This window comes from Orycteropus afer, unplaced genomic scaffold, assembly GCF_000298275.1.
Source record: "Orycteropus afer afer isolate SDZICR_OR568_19922 unplaced genomic scaffold, OryAfe1.0 scaffold00002, whole genome shotgun sequence".
NCBI classification, from domain to species: domain Eukaryota; kingdom Metazoa; phylum Chordata; class Mammalia; order Tubulidentata; family Orycteropodidae; genus Orycteropus; species Orycteropus afer.
Window position 1 is genome coordinate 31130486 of NW_006921589.1, and position 18688 is coordinate 31149173.

The following is an 18688-nucleotide window of genomic DNA, read 5'->3' on the forward strand; positions in this document are numbered from 1 at the left end:
AACAAATTATAATTTTGAGTTTTCAATGTAAATTAAGTCATTAAAATCTGACTGAGAAGGAAAAAACTAAAGGACTAAGGCAATTTTGTCTGAAAATCTGAGACTTAAACTTAATTGAGAGGCCTGTAGCATACTGAAGTGTACATATACCAGACTGCTTTATTAAAAGGGCAGTATCCTTGCATCCTTCCTATATCTTAATTAGTTCTCTTGGTAAATTTTCTAGTGTCATTAAAAGCAGACAATATTCCAGATAGTCAAAGAACTGATGAGAATGAAAGTTTATGTTAAATTAATTCCTCTAAATCTTTCATGGATCACCCAAATCACAATAATTTTTTTAAAATCTAGCATGAAATTAATTTAAGAAAAAATTTCATTTCCCACAAGCTATGTTTACTTTTTCTTTACAATTTATTTTACCTTTAGTTCTGTAACAAAGGACTGTTAGGAGTGAAGAGAAATGAAATGATCTTAAGATTCACGATGGCAGATGTGGGATTGAATTTTGTTTTGAATTAGTCATTGTTTCTCAAATGAAAATCAGCACAGACATGTCTACACATCTTCTTACATATACCTAACTCCTGAAATCACTAAGATAACTGGCTTGGTTTATATACAAACCACAATTGTGCTGGAGTAATAATGACCAAATTTCCTACAAAAATGTCAGTATATTATTATACATCCTGCCATACAGGCCAAAAATTCCTAAAAGGTGGAAATCCTGGACACCAGTAAAATAATTTTAATTCTAAAAATTAAAAACTCTGTTCAGCAAATCAACTGAATAAATGGTTAAGTGTTTAATATCTAATCGTAAAATGGCCAAGAAGAGAAGGCTTATATACAAGTCACAAGTATTTTGGACAGCAAATTGGAAAATTTAGTTTGTCTTTAACTAAATGGTGAAGATAGAGGAATATGAGTGAGAAAATATGGATCTGGAGATAAATACCTAAACCTGAAAATTTGGGATTTGTGTATTCTTAGTTTTCTATTTCCCAGAAAAGTCAAAACATAATCCAATAACATCTTTTACATACTCTGAGAATCTTTAAAAAAAAAAAAAAGGAAGATCATTGTTCATAAATTTAGAAAATAATTTATACTTATTAATAAAAAGGTGTCCCTTATTTGACAGAAAGTGCATTTCTTTAAAAAAAAAAAAAAAAAAAACCCATGCAGATTAGTTGTTTTAGAGAAGATTATTAGTAATGAAAAAACAGGGGAAGCTTTAAAAAAACCTGTAATTTGAAGTAACATGTTATCATTAAATGGCATCCTCTTAACATAATGAGTAATAAATGCTGATCACATACTGAAGATATGTGAAAAGCTGGCAAAAGGAGACATTATGAAAATAGAATTTGCAAATAAATGCACAAGTTCAAAAGAGAGAGGGAAGTCTCCGTCTGCTCAAACAGGTAGGTGTGGCAGCAGTCCTTCCTTCCACGGGGATCTGGCATGCCAGCTGAATCATTTTTTTCTACACAGTGTTTTAGGTCACGGGAAGGGGACTGACTATCTTTCAGATAAAGTCTCCAGGTTTTGCTTGGAAATAGAATAAAGGTACTTACAGGTTCAAAACTATGAATTACTTTTGAAATTATTTGAAACAGGAAATTCAATTTTATTTGAGTCAAAGATGGCCTATTCAGAGAATGAAGGCTATAATACTATATTGTCTTAACCATCTACATACTTAAAAATTCCATATAAGTATAGCTCTATATGTTTTCTGATAAAAATGTACTTCTTAAATAGATGAATATGGAATATGAACATACATATAAAAATAAAATAAAGTGGAAAAAGCTAATATTTGATTTTCTCTATTTTGTTCTATGCTCTCTTATGAACTTCCAAAACCAGAACCAAGTATGTTTGTTAAAATGCCTGGAAGGAAATGTTTAGGATGTGGAAGGTTAAAAAAAAATGGCATTTTAAATTAGGTTTTGGTGGTTCCTTCTTTAGAGCCCTTTGAGACAATGTTTTGCATTCTTCATAATAAGGAGAAAGAAAGCATGAAATCAGGTAGCTGCTTTCATCTGCGCAAAATTCACTGTCACAAAACTGACCTGCCAAAGTATAGGGGGTGGGAGAATAATGTTCATATTATGGAAGAATGTGTATCCTGTTAGGAAGAGAGCTTACAAGAAAGCTTATTTGTAGCCTATAGACTATTGCACATTCAAACAAAACACAAAAAGAATGTCCAACAGATAGTATGTTCAGGAACATAACACATAAACTACCTTGGGCCCAGAAATAAAACATGGATACCAGACACCACTACAGTCAAACCTGTCTTAATTTGCTTCTGTTTTAATGACCTTTCGAAACTGGTCCAAACTGATTATCAGCAACACATTGTTTTTGCTTTTTTTTTTTCTTAAAAAAATATTTTGAGACCACTTTTGATACACACACATATAATTCTGTGGTCGTAACAGACAAATATAACTTTAGCGAGACTAAACAAAAGTGCAAAACTTAAAAAAAACAAACTTAAAAAATACGGAAGCATAAGCTAAAATTTTCTGCATAGCTGAAATCTATTTAAAGCAAGTCCTTGTTGCAGGGATGGGAGGGGGTGCTGACAGGAGGACAAAGCAGTTTTTTTTTTTTAAATGTCTTCTGCATGTTTAAATGATGCAAAAAATAATTTCACTCCATAGGCTTGAACATATTTCACAGACAGTTCATTCCTATATCTTTAGATACCATGGTTGTGGCTGTGCCTCCTTCTGCAAGGTAAACAGCGGTGCTGGATTTGGAATGAACTGCCCTGTCACTGCCATTGTTGTTGACCTCACAGTCCAGTGGTTCAGTAGAGATGACCCAAGTGGAAGGGCGCCACCGCTTAAGAGAATAGGGAGTTTTCACACGTTTCTTGATCTTTTCACCTGATCCTGATTTGCCATCTTGTGTGGACTCACCTACTAAAAATAAAAATACAGAAAAATGAACTCTATACAAAGAAACCATTCAGACATAAAGGCTTAGGGTTTAAATTACTCAAGAACAGGTCAAAACAATGACTGTAGGCGGTATTAATGGACATTTCTTAAAATTGATGATGCCAGGCAATATTTTTCTAGGCAAAACCTAACCAATTTATTTTTGAGACCCTTTAAACAAACAAACAAACAAAATAAATAACTGAATTATTTTATAGGGCAAAGAAGAAAACCATATAGAAAAAATGAAATTCAAAGTTATCAACTGTATTCCAAATCCTTTGGTTACTGATAAAAGTCTTAACTTAGCAAACTGCATTAAATCATTCCACTTAATGCTCAAAGTGGACCAAATTTTAAAGGCACCTGGCATATTAGTATTTTTCAGAAGAATGGCAGAAATATTAGAATACAAATTTTTTAGAAATTCTTTTTCCCCATGCCTGATGTTATTTTTTTACTCAAACAGAATCCTGTAATTGATCTTTGATAAAGCCCACTCAAAAAAGAGGCTCAGACCAAAAACGCACTGCCATCAGTTGATTCCGACACATAGCGACCACCATTGATTGGGTTTCCAAGGTGATAAATCACTATGGAAGTAGATTGCCCCATCTTTCTCCCGTGAAGGGGCTGGTGGGCTTGAACCACCAACCTTCTGGTTAGCCTTAAAGCACTCACCACCAGAGCTCCTTAAGAAAGAGGCCAAAAAACCAAAACCAAACTCACTGCCACTGAATTGGATTCAACTCACAAGCGACCCCTCCTTGGGTTTCTGAGGCGGTATCACTACGGAAGTAGATCGCCCAATCTTCCTTCTGAGGAGTGGCTGGTAGGTTTGAACTCCAGCCTTCTAGTTAGCAGTCACATGCCTTAGGCACTATGCCACCAGAGCTCCGTAAGAAAAAGGCTAGAGTCTATTAATTATTTTTTGAGACCTGTAGCATTCCTTTACCCGTTCTGTAGCCCTTGACAACCACAACCATGACCTACCCCCCAATGAGTGCTGTCAGTCTATAACAGAGACCAATTTGTTATAATAAGCACCGCTACAAATTTTCATGTGCTCTCCTGTTTTGTGTTGTAATCCCTTTGGGGCCAGAAACCAAATAGCAATTTATTTGTTTAAGTCGCTGTTGGTATGTAGGGGATTCAACTCTTAACTTTTGGGAAAATAAAGGTAACAAGAAACTGAGATCAATTTTATAGTTTCTGGTCACTTTCCTGAATTTTCTCTGATTTTAAAGATCTATTAATGCTAAACAACAACAATAACACTGTCATTTGACTGCCATTTGACTGTCATTTGAAGGTTGGGAGTTCAAACCCACCAGCCACTCTGTGGAAGACTAGGCAATCTACTTCCGTAAAGATTTACCGTCTTGGAAACCCAAAGGGGGTCACTATGAGTTGGAATTGACTTGATGGCAGTGAGTTTGTTTCTTTTTCTTTACCATTCATAGCAAGTATGTCAGGTACGTTAAAAGCAGCAGCCTAATAAGGTACATATTAAATTGGTAATTATTCTGAGTACTGTAACAGTGAGTTTGTAATTATGAACAATAAAAAGTTTACTTTATTCCCATTATAATAGTTGAATTACTTTTGAGGGCCACCAAATAGTTTCTCACTTTCTTTTCAAAAGTGGCAATGGTAAGAGAATGATTAGCTGAAATGCAACCTAATTCTAAGTAGTTAATTAAATGGTCCAAAATGACACAACAGTAAAGATTAAATGGTACTTCCACTTACAATGTATACTGCTGCCATCGAGGATATTTGTGGCTGAAAGATCCAGAGAATTAGGCCTCTGTGCTCTTCTAGGTTTTGATGGTCCAGGATCTGCTACTGTGCTTGGAACACCCTGTGGAAGAGTATCTTGCTCTGAACATGGATTACTATTGTTGTTATTAGAATTAGTTCGGCCACCTTCTAGGGGCCGTTCCCTCCTGTCCACAAGACGATCCAGAACACCTTCATCATGGCCGGCCTGCTGTTCTCGTCTCAGTAAAGGTTCATGTTCATCAGGACTGGAGTTAATATTCAGCCGGGTATCCTCACCAATGAATTGACTCTGCAGCATTTCTTGGGCTCTGTGTGCCACTGTGTTGGCTGTCTGGCCAGATGGTACTACCCCATTGGCATACTGGGTTGTGGCAGCATGTGAGTTAATGTGATTTCTACCTGCCACTCCATTCATGGTGACTGTTACCACATGAGGTTCTGCAGCATTGATTGTATTCATCTTGGCAACTCCAGTTTCTACTTGTTTCAAGTTTGATTTGTGCTTGCTGCCAAATTTCAGCCGGGGCTCCTTTGTTGAATTTTTGGTGTTCAGAGGCAAACTAGTAGGTCTCTTAGGAAGGTTTTGTTGCTTGGGGAGAGGATAAATCTGAGCGGGTGGGACATCAGGAATTAAACATGCTTGGCCATTTGTAGCCTGTGTGAAGTCCTGCTGTCCAGTCACTTCTACTGCAAGCTTGATGAGTGGGTAAAGCAAGCTAGAACTGGTACTGCTCAGTGGATCTGGCCCACTGAACTGTTTAAGAGAATGTTCCATAAGATTCTCATCAGAGCTTTCCTTGAGGTTCTTATCAACTTCTTTTGGGTCTAGCTTGTTGGTCTCCAAGTCTTCCTCTGTCAGCTGTAAGCAGACAGGGGTTGGCCCAATTGATTGTGCAACATTTGTGGCATGCAGATTTGTTTCATCTGAGTATGGCATCTCAGATATAGTGGTCATGCCAGTGCTTGGAGTTAGGCCAGTGGTGTTTGTGGTTGTTGTGTTGGTGGACAGGCTGGTGACACTTGTTTCAGGGCTGGGGATTCGAGCTTGTGCTTGCTGTCGTTCATAGTTAATCGAGTTTCGGTTCTTTTCCCCTATAGTCAAAGGTGTGCTGGACATCGAATGGTCAGAGGAAATATTCTTCACAATGGTGTCAGGGTGGTGAATCGAGTCTTCAATGTATGAGGAGGAAGAATAATCTGGATAAGGGCCAATCTTTGGCACACGCCTATTATGTGACAGGTTGCTTAAAGAAAGAAAGAAGTGTCACATTGAGAAAGTACATTTACGACAAACAGTTCTCTCCAAGTTTAACACCTCTGATTTTACAGTCTGATCTACTTTCTATTTTATTCATGACCTCTATTGTTTTAGATGTTATTTAAAAATGCTAATCAAATAATCAAGAGTCAATTAACGTATTAATGTGATAGTTTTAAATGAATTAAAGCTCAGTGAAAAACCTGTGCAGATCCAGATATTTTTATACATGTTAATTAGTTTGGTTTACAAGGGTTAATTTAAAAATCTTCCCATAACATCACTAACCATATCTTTATGAACTGTATATTAAAGATGTTTGTACAACAAGACCTTAAGTTCCATGAGAGGAGGAACCATGGCATATGTTCATTTTATACCCTCATAATTCTATATACATGGTATCTCCTTAACCAATATGTTATCAATTAAGGTCCAATGGCGAATGGCACAAAGAACATAAGCTTTTAAGCTGACTCAAGCTGCCTCCATTAAGAGGCATAATCTAGCAACAGAATATATCTTCCTGGGGTAGTCTGAGCCACACAAATGAAAGTCCTAGAGCCTAGAGGATAAGGCAGATAAAAGATCAAGGACTCAGGCTCTCCAATTATCATGGTCTTCACAGTCATAGTCTCTCCCTGGGAGTGATGGTTCTTGAGTAGCACACAATATATTTGTATCATTTAAAATTTTACTTAAAACCAGGGTAGATTTAATTAAAACAATCAAAGTATAAACACTGGGAACATTAATAGATACAAGTGTTTTAGGAGAAAAGGAAAAGATGAGCCAGAGGGAACACTGATGAAATCAGGAGAATGCCCAGAGGGGGAAGAAGAAAAAAGCTGTTACACAGCACAGGAAAAGGGTGCCGAAGAGTACGGAAGGAAAGATTCTGTATAATAAAGCCTATGTTGTTGTTGTTATGTGCCATCGAGTCGGACCCGACTCATAGCGATCCCTCCTTGGGTTACCGAGGCAGTATCACTACGGAAGTAGACTGTCCAACCTTGATGAGCTATGATTTAAGGGAAGCTAGTAGGGAGCTCTGGTAGCATAGTGGCTAAGACACTTGCCTGCTAACCAGACGGCTGGCGGTTCAAACCCACCAGCCACTCCTCGGAAGGAAGGTTGGGCAATCCTACTTCCGTAGTGATACTGCCTCGGAAACCCCAGGAGGGGTCACTATGAGTCGGGTTTGACTTGACGGCACATAACAACAACAACAACAGTAGAAAATGGAGATGAAAAGACCACGTAGAGGGTAGAGCTTAATGGCAGAGGAGGCAAAGCATGCCACAGAAAGGGAGGAGCAACAGGGTTTCTTCTTACGTTCTAAGAAAAGTTCAAAAGTACTTAAGGTAAAAGCAGCTGACTCTTGAGAGAAGTACAAATAACATTCTCTCGGAAATGAAAAATATGAGATACACAGGAATGGATGCAGAAGATTGTCTTTCCGTACATATAAAGTGAGAAAATTTATAAGTAGAATTGTTAGTATTTACCTTGCTGATGTACAAGCCTTAAAGATTTATATGCTGAAGCTAATTCAATCTAAAGTAGTATAAACCCAATTTTGGGCTCATAGTTTATAATAAAAATTGTTCTCAGAAATTAGAATAACAGGAAATAGCAAAGAAACTGATTCAAGAATCCAGTGTATTTTTATCTAAGTTTTCTCTGAGAACCCTTTTCTGGACACTTTTGTGAATTTTTTTTTAACATGTATTAGATAAAATGACAAATTAATAGAAAGATTTTTTTCCTCGAACACAGAACAAAAAACACAGATAAAAGTCTGAAATTTTCAAGTAGTAGGAATTAAATGAAAGCCCTTTATTTAGAACTAAAAGTCAAGTTCCAACAAAAAATGTTTCATAGAATAATGTTCATGATAGGATGGAAAGAACTTTTTGAGTTGTTTTCATGTAAGATTCATGGTATATGCTATACCAAAGAATATTGGATAGGAAATCTAGAAACCTTATCCTCCAGTGAAACAGTAATTAGACATTTACACAAGTTCATGGTTTCATTTCCTTAAAACAAAAACAACTAGGAGGGGTGAATAATAATAACAAAAGATAAATGAGACAATATATATAGAAGTGTTTATAAACTTTTGGAACTTTAAAAATGTTTTACCTTTATTCTTATAGGGAAGTTGAGCATTGATAGAGAAAGACTCATCTCTTTTACTCTATCTTTAGTTATAAAAAACACAGCTTCCATCTTGCCCTCATACTCATACCAAATAAAAATCTTCAGTAGAAAAATGGAAATATTAAAAGGAAAATTATAACTTCAGATCATATAAGTTAAGCATTGCACTCTTAGTCTCTTTTAACAGTATTTCTTTCCTATTCTTTGGTTTCAGTTTGACTGACAGATATCAAACCCCTCAGGGCCTTACCGTTCGTTCTGCATAGCAGTAGACATTGGATTGACTGTTGGGCTCACAGATTTGTTTCTTTCCCATATCATCATAAGTTCAGCCATCCTTTCCTCAGCACACTGGGCAGTAAGCCGGGCCTCTGCATCTTGGTCCCAACAGTCTTCGATTGTCTCCTTCAGTGACCTCACTGCCTGTAATACAAAGTAACTGTCAAACAGTGTATCTTTTTTTTATCCCAATAAATTTGTATTGAACTTTTAAATTTACAACATGAGGTAAAAGAAAAATCAATTATCAGTATTTTATATAGTATCATAAAACATTTTAGTCTTCAGAATTTGTAAAGGATCACTTTTCTCAAAAGATGAGGAGCATCTTTAACTTCATTCTTTGAAGAAATATTCACAGCAGATGTTTAATGTCATTGTTACCGATTTGAAACATTGTTATTTCAATCAACAGCCACTAACTTCACTTCAAAAGTTAATTTTGACTTTCATGCAATTCTGGCACCAGATTATCTTCATTCTCCAGGTGAGTTTTCTTCTCCTTTACTCCTAGTCAAAAGTGCTTCATCTCAATCTTAAATCTTAAAGGTGTAGCATTTTCTTCTTCTTGAAATTAATTTGAATAGAAGTATCAAAAGCAGTTCCATTTTGTAGTATTTCTATTTATTAAACGACCTACTGCCATCGAGTTGATGCCAACTCATAGAGACACTTCAGGGCAGAGTATAACTGCCCCACAGGGTTTCTACAGCTATAAATCTTTATGGAAGTGAACACTGCCTCATCTTTGTCCCACAGAGCAGCTAGTGGGTTTGAACTGCCAACCTTTTGGTGAGCAACCAACTGCCTTAACCCACTATGCCACTACAGTTCCTTATTTCTATATATTAACAATGAACAATGGGAGCTCTGGTAGCATAGTGCCTAAGGCACTTGACTGCTAACCAGAAGGCTGGCAGTTCAAACCCACCAGCCACTCCTCGTAAGGAAGATGGGGCAATCTACTTCTGTAGTGATACTGCCTTGGAAACCCAAAGAGGGGTCACTGTGAAACCCAAGGAGGGTTCACTATAAGTCAGGTCTGACTTGATGGCACATAACAACAACAACAATGAACAATAGTCTCCCTTTTTGGGAAGATTAGTTTCAACTCCCTCTTGAAAAACAGCCCCCCACCACCATGTGCACAAGTTTACAGAGCAGAGTTTATTTTACATTCAACATTTTGTGTACATTTGGTTTCACTCACCAATTACCATCCCCAACCCTAACCCACCCTCCTCCCCTCCCTTCCCAGTAATCCCCCCTCCCCAGACCCCTGTGCCTCTTATAGTTATGCACTCCTGTGTGTCCTGCATTTCCTCTGGCGCCCCATGGTTGACTGTTCCAAGGGATGCATCTCCATAGAGTATGTGAGTATGTCACCCTGGGGTGAGTATCTCTGTGTGTTCATCTTATTTACTATTGGGCTAAGAGCCAGCCCCTAGGAGTGAGTTTTATTCCAGGCCCAAAGTGTATCTCAGGGTCATAGTACTGGGAGTCACACCAGACTCCATACGACGAGTAATTATGGTCATTATTGTGTTTTTGGATTTTGTTCCACATTTTTCCTCCCGCTCTATCCAGTATCTCCCTTTCCCGAGTGATTGACATTGGTAGCTGGGTACCGTCTAGTTTTTTGAAAAACAGAGTTTGTGTGTTAGTGGATCTCATCCAGAATTCCTTCAGACCCCTCTCCTTGGGTTTGTCTTCGCTGTGCTTTAAGCTTCTCACCTGCTCGGGTCTTTACAATTCCCATATTGTTAAAGGACTGACTGTCAAAAAGAGGACTTTAGGATAGATTGACATATGTAGGAAATAGAAATACTGGGCACCCAGTAAAATCTGAATTTCAGATACATGATGAACTAATTTTGTTTTTTTAGTGTAAGTATACATTCCATGAAATACTTTATCTGGTAACCCAGATTTCTTAAATATGACACCAAAAGCATGCCCAATAATAATAATAATAATAGGTTTAATTTGACTTCTGCAAAATTAAAACCCTCTGCTTTTGTACAGACTGTTCAGAGAATGAAAAAAAAGAGGCCAAAATCCGGGAAAAAGGAGTTACATCTAGAGTACATAAATACTTCAAAATTTAGTAATAATTAAAGCAAACAAACAAACTCTCAGTTAAAAAATGGAATAAAAAAGATTTTGAATAGACATGTCACCAAAGAAGAGACAAGAATGGTAAATAAACACATAAAAAGATGCTCAACAGTACTAATCATTATGGAAATGTAACTTAAAACCACACAAAGTAACACTACATACCTATTAAACCAAAACCAAACTCACTGGCATCAAGTCAATTCTGCCTCATAGCAACCCCCAATGGGTTTCCTAGGCCATAAATCTTTACGGAAGCAGATTGCCCCATCTTTCTTCCATGAAGTGGCTTGTGGATTGAACCACAGACCTTTTGGTGAGCAGCCAAATGCCTTAACCACTACACCACCAGAGCTCTTTACACATGTATTAGAAAGTCCATAATTGACAAGACTGACCAGACCAAGTATTGAGGAGAATGTGGAGGAACTGGAACTACTACACACTCCTGGGAATGTAAAATGGCATAACCACTTTGGAAAACCCATTTATCAATTTCTTAAAAAGTTTAACATATACCCACTATATAATTCACTCATTCTACTCTTAGGTATTTACCTAAGAGAATGAAAGCGTATGTGCATACGTAGATTTGTACATGTATATTTTAGCAGCTTTATTTGTAACAGTCAAAAACTGGAAAAAACCCCAATATCCATCATCAGGCCGACAGATAAATTGTAGTATATCCTCTCTATACAGGGAGCTCTGGTAGCGTAGTGCCTAAGGCACCTGACTGCTAACCAGAAGGCTGGCGGTTCAAACCCACCAGCCACTCCTCGGAAGGAAGGTTGGGCAATGTACTTCCGTAGTGATACCTCCTGGAAAACCCAAGGAGGGGTCGCTATGAGTCGGGTCCGACTCGATGGCACATAACGACAACAACAACATCCTCCATACAATGGAATACTCAGCAGTACAAAGAAATAAAGTACTGATACACACAAGATAGATGAATCTCAAAACAATTATGCTGAGTGAAAGAAGCCAGACAAAAAACAATACACACTACATCACTCCATTTATATAAAATTTTATAAAATATAAACTAATCTCTAATGATAGAAAGCAGCTAATGGTGGGAGTGAGGGGATGGGACAGAGAGGAGGTATTGAGAGAGATAGGAGAAAAGGATTACCAAGGGGCACAAGGAAACTTTTGGGAGTAATTGACATGTTCACAACCTTGATTGAAGTGATAGCTTTAATGGTATGTAGACAAGTCAAAACTTATTACACTGTATACTTAAATAAAATACCCCAAAACACCAAACCCACTACCATCAAGTAGATTCCGACTCCTAATGACACCATAGGACAGGGCAGAACTACCCCACGGGGTTCCCAAAGCAGGGTTTCTAAAGGGTTTACGGAAGTAGACTGCCATGGAACAGCTGGTGGGATCAAACTGCTGACCTTTTGTTTAGCAGCTGAATGCTGTAACTACTATGACATACTGTAGTTTACTGTATGTCAATTATACCTTTTTAAATGTTAAAAAAAATTGGGAAGGGGAAACAGGAATGGTGAACAATATAAATATTCAGGCAAAATCAGATGAATACTTTGATAGGGGACTCTAATTGGTGATAAAAACCAAAGAAGAATAAAACAAAGCCAGTAGAAATGGAAGAAATAAATTGTATTTAACATTTGTGTAAATGAGTTAAGGGAGACATCATTATTATACCAATGAGGACAAACAGAAAAGAAAAAAAAAGAAAAATAGGAGCTAGGAAAGGAAGGCAAGGAACTTTGTCTTTTTCACTCAAGGGCAGAAAAAGGCAAGTTGGTGGTCAGGAAATCAGCTTAGTGGGTTGGGACCAGCATTTAAAACAAATAACTCCATCAGCTTCCTAAAACTAAAATATTTTAGACTAGAATACAAAATATCAGTATGTCGAATATTATCTTATGACACTCACTGTGTCATGATGTAAACTTGTGTTTCTTAATGTGGACTGTATGAGCAAAAAAAGTATGTAACAGGCTGAATTCTGGATCACAACAAAAGTTTGTAGATTTTTTCAAGATGACCTCAGCTGCTACTCATTATAGTAGAATGTGGAACACTGTCTTTATGGAGTATGTCATGCCAATTGACCTAAATTTCCCAAGACCGTGGTCCTAAGCCCTAAAGGCCAGTGACAGTCCCTTCAAGGTGTTTTGATACGGCTAAGAAGTTTTCATAACTTTGCCCCCTGTATGCTCTACTATATGTTGTTGATGTTGTTATGTGTTGTCGAATCGTCTCCGACTCATAGTGACCCCATGTACAATAGGACAAAACACTGCCCGGTCCTGTGCCAGCCTCACGATCCCTACTATCCCTGAGCCCATCGCTGCAGCCACTGTGTCAACCCATCCTGTTGAGGGCCTTCCCCTCTTTCACTGACCCTCCACTTCATCAAGTATGACATCCTTCTCCAGAGAATGGTCCCTTCTGACAACATGACCAAAGTAAGAGAGACAAAGTCTGGCCAACCTCACTTCCAAGGAGCATTCTGGCTGCACTTCTTCCAGGACAGATTTGTTAATTCTTTTAGCGGTCCATGGTACTTTCAGCATTCTTCACCAACACCATAACTCAAAAGCATCAAACTCTTCTTTGGTCTTGCTTATTCCTTCCTTGTCCAGTTCTCACATACATATGAGGTGAATGAAAATACCATAGCTTGGGTTAGGCACATCTTAGTCTTCAAAGAGGTATCTTTGTTCTTCAGCACTTGAAAGAGGTCTTTTTCAACAGATTTGCCCAATGCAATACATGTTTTGATGACCTGACTGCTGCTTCCATTGGTGTTGATTATAGAACCAAGCAATATGAAGTCTTTGACAACTTCAATCTTTTCTTCATCTATCGTGATGCTGCTTATTGGTCCAGTTGGGAGGATTTTTGTTCTCTTAATATTGAGGTGTAATCCATACTGTAGTCTTTAATCTTCATCAGTAAGTACTCTAAGTCATCCTCAGTTTCAGCAAGCAAAGTTGTGTCATTTGTGTACTGCAGGTTGTTAGTAAGCCTTCCTCCAATCCTGCTGCCACGTTCTTCTTCATATAGTCCAGCTTCTTAGATTATTTGTTCAGCATACAGATGTATAGGGAAAGGATACAACCCTGAGTGCTCCCTTCCTAATTTTAAACCATTCAGTGTTCCCTTTTTCTGTTCGAACAACAGCCTCCTGGTCTATGTACAGGTTCCTCATGAATACATTAAGTGTTCAGGAATTCCCATTCTTCTCAATGTTATCCACAATTTGTTATGATCTGCATAATCGAATGCCTTTGCATAGTCAATAAAACGTAAGGAAACATCTTTCTGATATTCTTTGCTTTCAGCCAAGATCCATCTGACATCAGTTATCATGTCCCTCGCTCCAAGTCCCTTTCTGAATCCAGCTTGCATTTCTGGAAGTTCTCTGTCAATATACTGCTGCAACCATTTTTGAATTATCTTTAGTAAGATTTTACTTGCATGCAGTATCAATGATATTGTTCGATAATTGCCAATTCTGTGGGATCACCTTTCTTTGGAATGGGTACAAATATGGATCTCTTCCAGTCAGTTGGCCTGGTAGCTGTCTTCCAAATCTCTTGGCATAACCAAGTGAGTGCCTCCAGTGCGGAATCTGTTTGTTGAAACATCTCAATGGGTATTCCATCAGTTCCTGGAGCCTTGTTTTTCACCAATTCCTTTAATGCAGCTTTGACTTCTTCCTTCAATACCATTGGTTCCTGATCACATGCTACCTCCTGAAATTGATGATCATCTACCAATTCTTTTTGGTACAGTGACTCTGTGTATTCTATCCATCTTCTTTTGATGTTTCCTGCATTATTCAACATATCGCCCATGGAATCTTTCAATATTGCAATTCAAAGCTTAAATTTTTTCCTCAGTTCTTTCAGCTTGAGAGATGCTGAGCATGTTCTCTCCTTTTGGTTTTCTAACTCCAACTCTTGGCACATTTCATTATAACAACTGACTCTGTCTTCTTGAGCTGCTCTTTGAAATCTTCTGTTCAGCTCTTTTATCCTCAATTCTCCCATTTGCTGTAGCTACTCTCCATTCAAGGCCAAGTTTCAGAGTCTCCTCTGACATCCACTTTGTTTTTTTTCTTCCTTTCCTGTCTTTTTTAATGACCTTTTGCTTTCTTCATGGTGATGTTCTTGGTGTCATCCCACAATTATTCTGGTTTTCAGTCACTGGTGTTCAGTGCATCAAATCTATCCTTTAGATGGTCTCTAAATCCAGGAGGGATATAATCAAGGTCATATTTTGGCTCTCGTGGACTTCTTTTAGTTGTCTTCAGCTTCAACTTGAACTTGCATACGAGCAGTTGATAGTCTGTTCCATAGTCAGCTCCTGGCCTTGTTCTGGCTGAAGATATTGAGCTTCTCCATTACCTCTTTCCACAGATGTGGTCAATCTGATTCTTGTGTACACCGTCTTACGAAGTCCACACGTACAGCCATCATTCATGTTGTTGAAAAAAGGTATTTTCAATGAATAAGTCATTGGTCTTGCAAAATTCTATCATGCAATCTCCAGCATCATTTCTATCACCAAGATCACATTTTCTGACTACATTTGGATTCTTGTTTCTAAATTTAAAAATCTTCAATTTCCTCATCTTTGGCTTTAGTGGTTGGTGCTTAAATTTGAATAATAGTAATACTAAGTGGTCTTCCTCATAGGCGTATGGATAGTATCCTGTCACTGACAGCATTGTACTTCAGGACACATCTTGAAACATTCTTTGTGATGATGAATGCCATGCCACTCCTCTTCAATTTGTCATTTGCAGCATAGTAGATCATATGGTTGTCTTATTCAAAAGGCCAAAACCAGTTCATTTCAGCTCACTAATACCTAGGATATCAATCTTTATGTGTTCCATTTCATTTTTGACAACTTCCAATTTTCCTAGATTCATACTTTGTACATTTCATGTTCCGATTATTAATGGATGTTTGCAACTGTTTCTTCTTGAGTCATGCCACATCAGCAAAAGGAGGTCCTGAAAGCTTTAGTCCATCCACATCATTAAGGTCAGCTCTATTTTGAGAAGGCAGCTCTTTCCTAGTCATATTTTGAATGCCTTCTGACCCGAGGGGCTCATCTTCTGGCATTATATCAGATAATGTTTCAGGGCTATTTTTCAGTAACGTATCAGACAGTGTTTCACCGCCATTCGTAAGGTTTTCACAGGACAGTTCTTTGAGAAGTGGATGGCCTTTTCCTTCTTCCAAGTCTGTCTTAGTCTGGAAGCTCTGCTGAAACTGTCCACCACGGGTAATCCTGTTGGCACTTGAAACACCAGTGGCATAGCCTTCAGCCTCACAGCAACATACAAGCCACCACAGGATGACAAATTGACAGATGATTTTGTCTCCCTTAGCTGTTCCAAACTGCTCTACTCCCACTTCCCAGCTTTCCCTGATCCGTTCCAGCCCTCCAAAAAGCCATCTACTCTTACTCTATTACCTGGATATATCTGCAGCACATACAAACACGTATGTAGAAATACCCTCTGCCAAACCTATATATGCTCGTGAGTGTACTCTCATACACCATCCCATACCTATTAATCTAACATATCTTCCTATGTATCCAGTAGTAAATTATTTGATATTACTGTTATTGCAGGATTATGTATGTAATACTATTTACCCTTTGTTGTCTGTAGCCCTTGTGCATCTCTCAGTGTCTTCCTTTGTCTTAGTCATACTGTGCTAATCTCTCTATTGTTATTGCCTCTCCCTTCACCCAAACTCGTATGTGTCTACTCTCTAGTTAATGATTTTTCCTCCCATTCTTGGTAACCATCAAAGAATAAACGTTTTCTTGACTTTTTTTTTTTTTTCCAACTTTTTATTGTGATTTGAGTGAAAGTTTACAGAGCAAACTGGTTTTCCATTCAACTGTTCATACACATTTTATTTCGGAACACTGAATGCAGTATCCACAATATAACAACACTATTCCTGCTTCCTCCCCATGTTTACCATTTCCATTCATCCTTCTTTCCTATCCCTTCCTGTCTTCTGAGCTTTATTCCTGGGCAAATGCTGCCCTTTGGATCTCGAATGATTGACTGTTCTACAGAGTGTACCTCCTTGGTGTTTTGTTTACCCCATAGGGCTGTCTACTGTTTGGGCTGAAAGTTGAGCCACAAAGCTTTTCTTGACTATTTTAACAGTGGTTTCACACAATATTTGTGTTCTTTTGTGATTGACTTACTTCACTTCATTCAGCTAACAACCTCCAGGTTCATCCATGTTACGAAGAGTTTTATAGATCTGTTGAGTACATAATATTCCATTGTGTGCATGTACCCTAGTTTGTCTGACCATTCATCCACTGATGGGCACTTAGGTTTTTTCTATCTTTTTGCTATTGTAAATAATGATGTGGTGACCATGAGTGTACATATATCCATGTCACGGCTCTTATTTCTCTAGTATATACTTAGTAGTAGGATTGCTGGATCATATAGTATCTCTATTTCTAACTATTTAAGGAAATGTCATAGTGTTTTCCACAATGTACAACTGTACCACTCTATAACTTTTGTTAGGAAACTGTTCTTCCGCCCTTTTATCAATTATTCTATGTTTGGATCCCCAGGATTTTAGAAATTAAAACCAGATTTTGCATTCATTAATATTTGGAAGCTTTTGAGTTTTATTACTAAAAAAACCTTTTTTAAAATTACAATGCAACTATGAAAGCAAAAATGTCTCTTTTTAGACAGCACTCTATTTCTCTTTTCATAAACTACATATTTGCTATCTAACTCCACTACTGGATTGTCAGTGGAGAGAAGTTCTATTGACTATAGCACATTAGATGTAAATGGATTTGTTGGAAATGAACCAAATTTTACTAATCCTTTACTTTGCAACCTATTCTAAATTGGGAGTAAAAAGCTTTCAGGTTAATATGCATTTAATGCATATCCCATAGAAAGTAATGGTAGGGTTACCAAGAGATACTTGAAAATAATGGATCCTATTTCTTCAGGTGAAATAAAACAATGTAGGGAAGATGAAGTTGTATTTTAGTAAAATAAAATTTCACAAAGAGATGTTTCTTTGAGGAATGTTCTACTGTGAGGCTGGTACCTCTAATTAATTCTGACAGAGGATTCAGCCTCTCACCTGCTGTCAGGGACCTCTTAAGGATTTGTCCCAGTTCCCATAACAGGGCTACAGTTTGGAGGCAATCTTGGGCATATATGCTTGGCAACAGTCTCTTCCACTACCTAATGCTTAGAAAGGATTTTAATTTCATTGAAGGCAATCTCTGACAATGATGACCAATGAAGAAAATGTTTAATCTAACCCTGTATGGAAATGTATAATGTCTCTCTAACTTTTCTCTGACATGTTATCACCCCACCTATGCCAGGATCTAAAACAAAAATATTCTAGTTCTACCAAGATAACATAAAATTGGAATGTGAAAATATATAGTAAAATGATTTAAACTGCTTCTTTCTTTCATTTTTTGCTCTTTATAGTCAAGAAAATCTATTTCAGAAATTCTAATTAACACCTTCACAGATACAAAAATACTATTATATTCTTAAAACAAACAGACTGCTTTGGAAAAAGTAAATAATAAGAATTTTTAGAAGTTATGACTGTGGAAATTAAAAATTTAATGAAAAGATTGAAAAATAAATGAGTGATTTGAAATATAAAGCTGAGTAAATCTTGAACAAGTAGAATACAGTGACAGAAAATGCAAGAAAAGAATTGAATCCTGAATGTCAGGAAGTCTGATATTTATCTAAAGGAAATCCCAGAAGCAGGGAACAGAAGAGAGGAAATAATGTTTAAAATAATATTAGAAAATTCCTCTGAGTTGAAGAAAGTTCTGAATTTTCAAGCTGAAACATATCTGGTACCAACAAAAATATGTGTGAAAAGACTTAAGCCAAAACACATTCAGGTACAATCTCAAAATTCCAAAGATAAAGTAAAAGCCTTAAAAGCTTACAAAGAAAAGAAAAGAAGAGGATAAAACAGAAATATAACAAGATCAAAAAAAAAAAAAAAAAGCAAGAAGGTATAAAAAAAAGAATGAGAAAGCAAGAAAAGAGAAAATA

General features: G+C 37.3%; 1 protein-coding gene across 1 annotated transcript in view; it reads right to left on the reverse strand.

Moving 5' to 3' along the window:
• Nucleotides 1-2697: 2697 nt before the first annotated feature.
• BMPR2 (bone morphogenetic protein receptor type 2) overlaps nt 2698-18688 on the reverse strand; it is a 230862-nt gene continuing 214871 nt past the window's right edge. Inside the window, exons 11-13 of the mRNA XM_007935044.2 lie at nt 8426-8598; nt 4719-5995; nt 2698-2948 (exon numbers count right to left, since the gene is read on the reverse strand). Of these exons, the coding sequence (XP_007933235.1) occupies nt 2698-2948; nt 4719-5995; nt 8426-8598 (1701 nt within the window). The remainder of the gene's footprint in view (nt 2949-4718; nt 5996-8425; nt 8599-18688) is intronic.